Here is an 11,144-nt window from a genome sequence, read left to right as displayed (position 1 = left end):
ATCTGGTCACCGGCTATGTTGAAACGTCACTTGCTTTGTGCAAGTGTGTCCGGAACAGCCACGGGAACACAAACCCGAGTGGCTGCACTGGGATGAGGAAGCCTTATAGGCACCCCAAGAATGGGATTTTGAGAGTGCAAGGGGAATGTGGTGGCTCCAGCCTCTACCCCCTCCAATCAGAATGAGGTCCCCAGTGCAGAGGCTGGATGGAGCTGATGGAGATTTGGGGGTTGTTGTGCCCCCTAAAACTAAACTGGGATGCAACTTGTGGAGAAAGAAGACACACTATTAGGCAATTGGCCCTCCCCCAGGCATTGTCACCACCCTGCTTTGAAGCAATGAGATAATGGGAAAATCCTAAATCCTTTTCCAGTGTGTCACTTTGGTGTCATGGGTCTGGGGCTGTCAAAGGTGTGTACTGATCACAGTTCAGAGAGGTCTGGCTACGGAACCTCTCCTGGCACTCTGTCACCCAGGAGGTGAATGAACCACACAGCACACAGAAATCACATCCGCCCATCTTTACTTCAAAGCAGTGAACACGGTGTTGGCCACACCATGAATACAGTGCTGGGAGCTCCACTGCTGCTCTTCCTCCATGGCTGGGCACTTTCACAATCACTTCCCCTTTTTGGGTGGGGGGATGCAGCAGTACATCTTCCCACAGGACTGGCTGAAAGTCCACTCATCCCTCTTGGCACACATGTGGGAACAGTACCCAGCACACCTGCCCTTGAACTGCCCGTACCCTGTAATGGGAAGGAGAGAGAAATGGATTGAAAGAGGAGGTGTCAGATATTGTAGGAGGGCAGATCCCCAGAAGTTATCTCTTGCTGGCTCCAGGGCAGCGCAGGGTACCTCTGGGTTTAGACCAACATAGAATATGACCGATGCTTTGTGTCCCCATTGAGCTGGACTCCTAAAAGTCATCCCTCTAAACATGTCAGCACTGCAGCTTGCTGGCAAGATCAGCAGTACAGATAGGATTTTGCAGTGTGGCGTTCATCTCACCCCGGACTGGTTGTGCGAGGTTGGGTAATGCATCAGCCAGAGCCAGGGGCGCGTAGCTGATCTGCAGTGCAAACCTGGGTGAGATGAACCACCTCCACCACCCCAGTGCAAAAAGGCTGGAAAGGGGACAAGCACCCATTCCCCAGCCTCACTTTCTTCACCCCCACGCATTGCATCTTACCTGGAGTGGCCAAGGAGAAAAGCAGGAGCACAGCAAAGACCACGCACAGCACCTTCATGTCTGGAGGCTAGCAGAGATCTCAGCGCACTGGGAGCAAAGTGGGTCTGAGATGGCACAGTGGGAATCTCGGAGGTCCTGGGTTTTATAGAGGGCTTCCTGCCTGAGCAGTGCAGCAGGAGGAGAAGCTTGAGCAAACCCATCTCCTCGGAGGTGTTGCTTGCTGGCTGGTGAGTGCGATGTCACCCCGACCCGCTGGTCCCACTTACAAAGGCTCCTGGCAGCCAGGTCCATGCTCCAGTGGCTTCCCCTCACCGCTCACAGAGGGACAACTCCCAGATCCGGCTGCCAGGACTCCACCACCGGCACACATGGAGCCTCAGGGCACAGCTCTGCTTGACCCAGTGCCAACTGAGGCTGCCCACAGCAGAGCTGCTGCCCAGGGGTGCAGGGATTCAGTCTGGGCACCTTCCTGATAAGCCCTGGACACTGTCTGCCAGGCACAGACACAATGGACAATAGCAGGAATAGATCCATCATGGGAATAGTTTTCAGGGTGCATCCATCCCTGACTGGTGGCAGTGAGGTTCCTCAAGAGTCTCCCCCAAATGTGGTACTCTGCAACATTTTCACAGAATTACAGAATGGTTTGGGTTGGAAGGGGCCTTACAGCTCATCCAGTTCCAACCCCCTGCCATGGACAGGGACACCTTCCACTAGAGCAGGTTGCTCCAAGCCCCTGTGTCCAACCTGGCCTTGAATACTGCCAGGGATGGGGCAGCCACAGCTTCTCTGGGCACCCTGTGCCAGGGCCTCACCACCCTCATAGTAAAATAGTGCTTTGTTCTATCTGGTCTGAATCTATCCTTTTTTAGTTTAAAACCATTACCCTTTTTCAATCCCTGCAGGTCCTACTAAAAAGTCTGTCCTCATCTTTCTCCTAAGCCCTGTTTAAGCACTGGAATCTTCTCTAAGGTCTCCCCTTAAGGAGCCTTCTCTTCTCCAGGCTGAACAAGCCCAGCTCTCTCAGCCTGTCTCCATAGCAGAGGTGCTCCAGCCCTTGGAGCATATTTGTGGCCTCCTCTGGACTCACTCCATCAGCTCCACATCGGTTTTATGTTGTTGCCTCAGAGCTGGAGTCAGGACTGCAGGGGGGGCCTCACCAGAGTGGAGCACAGGGGAAGAATCCCCTCCCTCAGCCTGCTGGTCACACTGCTGGTGATGCAGCCCAGGACACGGGGTGCTTTTCACCCACCAGCACCACCAGGTCCTTCTCCTCAGGGCTGCTCTCAATCCTTTCATCCCCCAGCCTATATTGACACTGGGGGTTGCCAACCAGGTGCAGGATCTTGCTCTTGGCCTGACTATCATCACGTTGATTTGGCCTGAGACATATTTGGGTATTTTGCCTGAAATCGTTCAGAAAGCACTATGATGCTGATTGAAAGGGATGTAGGCAGATACATAAATGAAGCTCAGGTAATTAATTGCCATAAGACATCTGATCAGAAATCTGTTGTGAGTCCAGTGCTATCCTGCTAATCATTTTTATGGTTGTTTAGAGAGTGTGCTTACTAAATTCACAAATAAGAAGTTGAAAGGGGCTGCAGAGAGGACAGGGTTAGTGTTCTAGTGGATCATTTCATGATAAAGAGACAGTAAAAGAAATTAAATTAAGTAATAGGTGAAGCTAACTTGCCTATACAGACAAGAATACTTAGCTGGAGAACACAGAACAAGGAGTTTCTGGTTTTACTGCAGTTCAGCAGGGAAAATTAGGGTTGCAGTAGATCATAGGTAGATACAAATGAGCAACGTCATGGTGTTGGGAAACCAGCACCAATTGTACTGCAAGCATAAACAAAAGCTAAGTTCATAAAATACAGGACGTACCCACTGCACTGCACACCCTTTGTAAAGTGCATCCATCCAGTTCTGTACACTGAGCTTCGATAAAGCAGTGAAAGGGATGAAAACAGCTCAGAAAATGACAGGGGTCAGAAGACAAAAAATAGAAAGACTCAGAAAAGAGAAAAACCCCACAAAAGTGTGAGAAGAAAGCAGCCTGACCAGCAGGTAGAGGGAGGGGATTCTACCCCTCTACTCCACTCTCATTAAGACCCACCCCCCCTTGCAGTCCTGCATCCAGCTCTGGGCCCCCAGCATAAGGAGGGCATGGAGCTGTTGGAGCAAGTCCAGAGGAGACCCTGAAGATGCTCTAAGGGCTGGAACACCTCTGCTATGGAGACAGGCTGAGAGAGCTGGGCTTGTTCAGCCTGGAGAAGAGAAGGCTCCTTAAGGGGAGACCTTAGAGCAGCTTCCAGTGCATAAAGGGGCTACAAGAAACCTGGAGAGGGGCTTTTGACAAGGGCCTGTAGGGACAGGACAAGGGGGAATGGCTTTAACCTGACAGGGGGGAGATTGAGATGAGCTCTTAGGCAGAAGTTCTTCCCTGTGAGGGTGCTGAGGCCCTGGCACAGGGTGCCCAGTGAAGCTGTGGCTGCCCCATCCCTGGCAGTGTTGAAGGCCAGGTTGGAAGGGGCTTGGAGCAACCTGCTCTAGTGGAAGGTGCCCCTGCCCATGGCAGGGGGTTGGAACTGGATGAGCTGTAAGGTCCCTTCCAACCGAAAATATTCTATGATTCTATGAAAATGTGATCAGCAAGAAAAGACTGAAGCAAGCGGAATAATGATGGTCAGGAAAGAGAAGACAGAAATCATCATAGTCCTGAAATCCATGTAAGGTAATGCACTGGAAGGGTATGTTCTAATCTTGGTGGCCAGAATAGGAATTCCATTACTCCAGTCACAGCAAGAGGTCTTCACCTGAAGTATGGGAAAGCCTTTGTAATGAGAGGTGTGTACGGCAGAAAAGATTGAATAGGGTGAGTGTGAAAACCCCATCACCGAAGGTCTGAAAGAAAGATTGGATAAAAAGGACAGTTAAAAACACCGGTGATGAAGCAGAGGGGGTGCACAGCCCCCTCACCCTTACTTTTACACAGTTTCTATATTAAAGCAAGGTCACAGAGAGGAGCGCAAGTCTGAGCCAAGTCGGAGTGGAGAGCAGGGCTGGGCAGAAGCAAGTGCCTGGGAAGGAGTCTAAGAACATGTGTTTACACTCAGGAAAACTCTGTCCAGTAACATAAAGTCTGGTGACTTTCTCAGGAAGGTTTCATATATCTATTTCAATTTGTACCTGCTCATTAGTTTATAAATTGCTTTTTCAATATGTTTGTCTTTTCTATACACTTTGATTTCTTGAAATTCTTGCAAGAGTTCCATGTTTCAGCTGTGCTCAGTGTGAAGAGGACTTTTGTGGTTACTTTTTCAACAAACGCATTATTTACCATTGCATCCCACCTGTTTCTTAGGTTATGGAAATTGAAGAGACATAGTTCATCTCTTCCTGAGGCCTCTATAATTTGCATGGCTTTGTGAAACACCTCAAGTAAGTGCTTCATCCCTTAGCTGGCAAGCACCAGTATATTTAATTTTATGACAATGAGTCTCCAGATCTGCCTTTCTTTTAACCTCTTCTTGCCTACTGTAGGCCATCAGGGATGAGGAGATAGGCATTGCACACACCACAGTGTGATACCCCACAGCCTGATTTCTTACTGTTCATGGTTTGATTCTTACCTGCTCTTTTCAGAGCACTCTCTTCAAGGACTCCCAAACCTTTTCCTAACGTTTTAGGTGATTCAGACCCATCATTTGTAGAGAGATTATCTGGTTTTTCCCAATTCACAGCCTTAAACTTACTGACACTGATTCGGCATTTGACATTTTGCTGCCCTGCTACTCAGTGTTGTAAGATCCATCTACTGCCCTTCATGGACCTAGGCTTGACAGTATTCAGTAAGTTTGCAGCAGTAGCAGCTTCTGCCCCATCACCAGTCCCCTCTCTTTTTTCCTGGCTGTTTATTAAGCCATTAAAGAGCCCAGTGAACTGGGGTTGGAAAAGCTCCTTTGCTCATGTTTGAAGCCCCAGGTCTGTATGGAGGGTTTATGAGGAAGAGGTCACGATCAAAGTGTCTGCAAGTGGTCTGCTCACCCAGGCTCTTGGGAGCTGTCAGCCCCAGTGCTCCTGCCCACCACCCATCAGAGGGGCTAGAGGAGGCAGCGAAAGAGAGTACATTGAACACGGTGTTTGCTGAAGTTATCAGAGAGATGTTGCAGACATGGTTCCCTTCACAAGTCGAGATGGGAACATGGGGTCCTTTCCAAGCCAACAGCCCCACATGGTGACCAGTCTGAACAATGGAGGAAGAGTTATCAGTGCATCGTGGCCACAATTCGGCCTTATTCCATGCCTTTCCATCTCTGCCAGAGGTGGAGAAAGGCCTAAACCCTGCGATACTCATCTTGTTCTCCCCTCATCATTATACCTGCAGATTTCCATCAGGTCCCTCTGACCCATCAGCACAGTCCTAACAACTCTGCTATTGACAGCCCCTATTCATTTGTGCTCTCATCAAAGTCAGCATGCTGATATTGTATCTGATATTGGGTAACCAGGTCTGGGGGACAGAGTGGTTGCCTTCACACTTGGGCACACATGGGCAGTTCTGGTACTCATGCCATCACTGTACGTCCAGCACGACTTGGATGGATTCCCATGTCTCCCCAGCATCCTCTGCTCTGCAGGGAGATGCTCTATAAAATCCAGCAGCCTCAGCCTCCCTGTACATCACCTCCTCCCTTCGAGCTCTCTCCAATCCTCCTTTCTCCAGCCTCACTGAGATCCCAGATCAACTCCAACCATGAAGTTCTTCTACCTTGTCTTCGCTATCTTCCTGCTGGTCTCCCTGGCCACTCCAGGTAAGATGACAAACAGGGTGAGATGAACTTTATACAAGCTCTATACTACTTTTAAAGTAACTTTAGCTCTAGAAAATACAGTTATTGCTCTCTGAGGTGACTGCTATAACCTGGCTGGGTACTTTAATGGCTTCCTTCAAAGGACAATGAAATAAAGACTACCTTAGAGAGATTTATGTACGAATAACTGAGGTTAAAACTTCATCATCCCATTTGGGAGTGAGCCCCAGGCCAGACAAGAGGCTGGATGTGGCCGCTTCTCTTGGGGACTCAGGGAGTTTCATAGTACCAGAGGGGCTCTTCTATGCAAATCAATTTCTCTGTCAATGCTTAATCCTGAGTACATTTGATTTACTGATGGGATATAGATATTACTGCTAATACTTGTTTTTGAGACTGCAAGGCTGCTGTGGGGCCAGTTTCAAGACCTTTGCATCATCCTTTCAGCCATTTCTGAGTGAGAGAGCAATTTTTAAAAGCATGAGTACAGAGACCTGAGTGGACAGCTAAGATTTGAAATATGCTTGATGCTGGTTTTGCTGTTTTGCTCTGAGAACACTGATCCTGTCTCTGAAAGACAGAGCAGACATCTGCAGTCTTGCACAGATGAGCATCTTTATGAACTTTGCTTTCAGGCTGTATCTCAGGATGGGAATGAATGTGCTCTCCTGGGAAGCATCTATTTCCCAAACTACATATGTGTCATCAACCAGCCCTTAGTCATCAGCTGTGGGGAGAGAGATGCACCAGGGGTATCTCAGGCTTGTGCTCTTCAAGGTCCTTTCCTGCTTTTGGGGCTTGGCTTGGGCATGAATGTGGATGTGTGGGAGAATGGATCAGGACCGCCCCACAAGCAGGGTCTCATCCTTGTGACCACTTGTGCCACACTTGTACCCAAAGGTGATGGGAGGGCAAGACACTGACACAGAGGCACTTCTGACTCAACCGCTCTCCCTCTGCCTCCCCTTACAGGCTATGGGCAGATCAGGAAGTACTGCCCCAAGGTGGGCTACTGCTCCAGCAAGTGCTCCAAGGCAGATGTGTGGTCCTTCTCCTCTGACTGCAAGTACTACTGCTGCCTCCCGCCCGGCTGGAAGGCAAAATAGGAGCTGCAAAGGAAGCCCCTGGGGAAGAGGAGGCACCGCGGTGGCTTTGGGAGCAGCTTCTCACCTGTCCAACCCAACTGTCACCCCCTCCTCTCTATAAATAAAAAGAGAAAAAAAGGAGATGGAACTTCTGTGTGTGGTGTGGTTACTGGTGTCCCGTGATCCCATAGAAAGCTTTAGCACAGGTTCTGCAAGCACAGCCCAAAGACTCACCCGCACTTAAAAACATCCACTGACAACAAGCTGCAGAGGTGCTGGTAGTCTTTGAGGTAGGAATTTGAGAAGAAGGTATCTTTTTCCCTCTCGCCTTCTCTATTGTCCTGAACAAAACCCTCTGGAGACAGGGGAGAATCTCCCATTTCCTTACTGCTTTTTCAAGCTACAGGTTTTATGGGGATGTATTGAAAAATGTGGGCATTTCAACAATGCCTCCTTTAAGCATAAAACAGGCCTCTTTCCATGAAAATCTCAGCAAATACCCAGAGTTGGGGAACAGAGAAGCAAATAGGCACTCACAGGCTTCATGCAACGGATTTTATTGAGTAGGTCTCCATGGGCTATCAGAGCAGTGCAGACATCCAGAGCAAAAGGAGACACCCACATGAGAAATCAGAATCAAGGTGTATTTACCTCTGAATTAAACCTGCACAGACTGGATGGACTTGGAGCCAGTGCTTCTGCAGTGTTTGCTCTCCAGGGCAGATAGCCCCAGCATGCTCACAGGCAGTTCTGGAGGGGAAGGTACAACCCAGTGCCAATATCGTTCAGTCTCAAACGTTCACTCATTGCCAGGGATCACAGCCTACACTGTGTTCTGCTGGAGTTCAGTCTGGGCTGGAGGTGCTGTGGTATTTCTTTGCTTCTGCACAAGGGAGAAGGAAGTGAGGGAAGAAACTCATCAATCACAATCTGATATAAATGTAAATGCTAGGACTTCTTACCAGCTTGTGGTGAAGGAGGCTTTAGGTGGGCAATAGAGGCATAAGCTACTCACTACTCTTCTTTGGTCACCTCTGCACTTAGTGCTTTGCTATACCATTCATTTATGTTTACAAAGTCCAACACTCAGAGACTAGGAATGAGTTGCTATTTATACTGTCTGCAGAAAGTAGCTTCCAAATCTATTGGACATAGTTGATGTAGGAGAGCACAAGAAACTTGGGGCATTTCAGGAGTGCTGTCTGTGTTTAGGCAACTGAGTTGAGCCCCACGTTATTAGCTTAGACTCACCTTCAGGCAGGGAAGATAACAACTTGCATGTCCTTTGCAGCCCTCTCAGGTCTCTGCTTTAGAAGGGAAGAAGAAAGGGTCTCAAAGTTGTTGCTGTAACACTGCTCACCACAACCATTCCTACAAGTCAATTCCACGTCTCCTGACCAGGGACCAATGATCCCAATTGTCTGTTGGCAGCCAGACTGGGAGGAGTCCAGCTCCCAAGGCAGAGGTGCCTGCACACTTGAGGTGAGGCCACATGAGATGCCTTCAAAGAGTCAGTGACAAACGGGCACAGAATGGACGTCTCATTGTCAGATGGCCACTGGGTTGGAGTGACATAATACCCTGCTAAGCAGCAAACAATGTGTCCTTGAACAACAGCGAAGTCATGCTCCTCCTTAACACTGTCCTCTCTGTCGAGAAATGTCTATAAATATCAGGGTCTCCAGCCTTTCTCTTAGCAACTGCTGCAAGATCTCTCTGCAAAGCTGCATCCCAGACCTGCTGTCATCCATCCCAGTGGATATCCAGTCATGAAGATTATTTATGTCGTGTTTGCTGTTTTTCTAATGGCCTTGATGGCTACCCCAGGTAAGGTGGCAAATTATGTGGGGCAGAAATGAGAGATAATAGTGAACCATAAAGGAATTCAGGTTGAAAAAAGAATTTCCCTAGGAAAGTAGGTGTGGGTGGTGAGTCTTGTATGGAGATTTTGATTGGGTTCAGCTCATGAGACTTCTGGAGTGGAATTCAGCTCTGGAATCACACCAGCCTAGATTTAGAGCCCTCCCTTATATGGGGGTCTCCCTGTGAACTGGATCCCATCAGTCATTGGATAGAGTCAGACAAATTCAGTTCATCTCAAGTGAAATACCCAGGGTGTGACTATACTGATAAATTCAGCAGTGCCAGGACTGGGGCTCTATTTGACATTCAAACTAAGTCTTCCATGCCATTTAATTGACAGCACTGTCACTGGCTCAGTTTTGCTCTTGGCCAAATAACATGGAATCAAGCCACTCTTTAGACAAGTGTTGACAGTGGCCAGGGTCCATTCCCAAGTATCAGTGTGGTTGTGGACATGTTTTAAGGAGAGATTTTACTGGGTGGTGATGACATTTCTGTGCTGTTGACCATGATGAATTAGTCAATGCAGATTTTTTCCTGCTTTCTTTTTTTTCCTTCTACAGGCAAAAGCCATCCAAAAAAGAGCTGCAGGGGGTATTGTTCCAGGACATGTGCTAAAGAGGAGAAGGAGGAGCACACTGAAGACTGCAGAAGGATGCACTGTTGCCTGACACACAGGAAGAAGAAGTAGAGCAAAGATTTCTGGCGATGAGAGGAGGGGGTTAATAGTGATATTTGGGTTAGTTTCTTCTTGTTTGATGGAAATGGATCTTGCTTCTCTCATTAAAAAAAAATAGCAGTTATCACCCTGAAATGTGCTGTGTGGTCCATTGACTTCCAAAAAATTGTGTGCCAAGGCTCAGGAAAGATCTGGTAAGTCTTGCCAGATAGGTTCATGCTTATGGAGATGATGTGGTCAAACACAGATACTGCACTTTCTGATACCAGCCTCATCACAACAGGGGTCGTAAGTGAGTTTATTAGTAGTCTGTTCATGTGAAGTTGTGCCTTTCATGATTCAAATCCTGCAGACAGTGTGGGGTGTTATCAGAGAGAAATCCACCATGTGCCCATCACTGTCCTCCTGAGGTCCATTCCACACGCAGACTGAGATGATCTATCAGCAATGACCATCCCCAAGACTTTGCATGTTCTATAGATCTATTACTAAACATGCCCACATTGATAGCTCTGAGGTGTGGCTTCTAAGCTAACGCTTACTCACTGGCCAAGTTGCGATACCATCCACCAGACCCCCAAAGGTCCCACAAAACCACTAAGTGTTATACTTGGAGTGGTTGGCCAGTACTGGCTGAAAGCTGTGATCACCATGGTGTGTTCACGCTGCCAACACCATCTTTGCCTTGTAGGACCAGAGAACCCTACATAGGTTTCCATTACCTCTTTTTTCTGGTCCAGAAAATGTGAACCAGCAGCCCAGACATAATCCAGTGAAGGTGGTGTTTTCAGTTGCCAAAGCCCCTTTGGATTTCTTTAGATGTCTTCAACATGTAAGTAACCTTCCAGACAACTGGGATGTCCTATCCCCAGCCCTCACCCTACTGCTCTGCCAATACATTAGGAACCAATTCTCTAAAGCATTTGTATCCCATGATATTGATGTTTCCTCCCATTCTTCCCTCACTGTTTGTCCATAGGGACCTCAGAAGGCAGCAAATTCCTGCTAAAGCCTTCGTTTTGGTCTTCAGTGGTGCCTTGGTCCTGGAGTCATTTATACATGAGCAAAGCTCTCACTGACATAAATGGTGTAAGATCAACACTAAAATGAGAGGGGGAATACAGTAATGATCACTGCTTTGTGAGCAGCCCTGTGCTGTGCTGCAGAGGTACCCTGTAAGCACAGCTTCCTTGGGACTCAGTAGCTGGAGAATTAAGCAGAAGAGAGATGCAATCTGTCACGTCTCACATAACAGATTGGACCTAGCTAGGGCTGGTACAGCCTAAAAATGGTGCTGTGGCTTCTGAATATGCAAATTGCCACCAGCAATTAAGTATTGTCCCCACATGAACTTAATTTTTTCCCCTTCAGCAGTCTTGTGCTCATTAAGCCCTGTTTTCTCCAAAACTGGGTAACTCTCTTAGAGTTTGCATGATGGGGTAAATAGCCCATGGCATCCATGCTGGACCACAAGGAGACTCTTCCCAAGGAAGCAGCATGAGGAA

General features: G+C 48.1%; 2 protein-coding genes across 2 annotated transcripts; one reads left to right on the top strand and one right to left on the bottom strand.

The window, feature by feature from the left end:
- Positions 1 to 508: 508 nt before the first annotated feature.
- Positions 509 to 1,458, bottom strand: LOC133222448 (small basic protein 1-like). Its single transcript, XM_061372136.1, has 2 exons — positions 1,193 to 1,458; positions 509 to 749 (listed from the first exon to the last, which is right to left on the bottom strand). The coding sequence occupies exons 1-2, from the start codon at positions 1,248 to 1,250 to the stop codon at positions 619 to 621; spliced, it is 189 nt and encodes a 62-aa protein (XP_061228120.1). The 5' UTR covers positions 1,251 to 1,458; the 3' UTR covers positions 509 to 618.
- Positions 1,459 to 5,416: 3,958 nt separating this feature from the next.
- On the top strand, positions 5,417 to 7,235 carry LOC133222447 (cygnin). Its single transcript, XM_061372135.1, has 2 exons — positions 5,417 to 6,012; positions 6,985 to 7,235. The coding sequence occupies exons 1-2, from the start codon at positions 5,955 to 5,957 to the stop codon at positions 7,116 to 7,118; spliced, it is 192 nt and encodes a 63-aa protein (XP_061228119.1). The 5' UTR covers positions 5,417 to 5,954; the 3' UTR covers positions 7,119 to 7,235.
- The last annotated feature ends 3,909 nt before the right edge of the window (positions 7,236 to 11,144 follow it).

The sequence above is a fragment of the Neopsephotus bourkii genome, unplaced genomic scaffold, assembly GCF_033783945.1.
Source record: "Neopsephotus bourkii isolate Nb327-2 ecotype Australia unplaced genomic scaffold, CSIRO-AGI_Nbou_v1 NB_1600, whole genome shotgun sequence".
In the NCBI taxonomy this organism is placed as follows: Eukaryota; Metazoa; Chordata; class Aves; order Psittaciformes; family Psittacidae; genus Neopsephotus; species Neopsephotus bourkii.
Note: the sequence above shows the minus strand (reverse complement) of the source record. Positions and strands in the feature narration are given on the sequence as shown.

Bases quoted from the DNA above. Each gene is read 5' to 3' on its own strand.
- LOC133222448 (XM_061372136.1), bottom strand. From the start codon at position 1,250: ATGAAGGTGCTGTGCGTGGTCTTTGCTGTGCTCCTGCTTTTCTCCTTG. The intron at 750-1,192 runs GTAAGATGCAAT...TTCCCATTACAG, and splicing joins TTTCTCCTTGGCCACTCCAG to GGTACGGGCAGTTCAAGGGC.
- LOC133222447 (XM_061372135.1), top strand. From the start codon at position 5,955: ATGAAGTTCTTCTACCTTGTCTTCGCTATCTTCCTGCTGGTCTCCCTG. The intron at 6,013-6,984 runs GTAAGATGACAA...CTCCCCTTACAG, and splicing joins GGTCTCCCTGGCCACTCCAG to GCTATGGGCAGATCAGGAAG.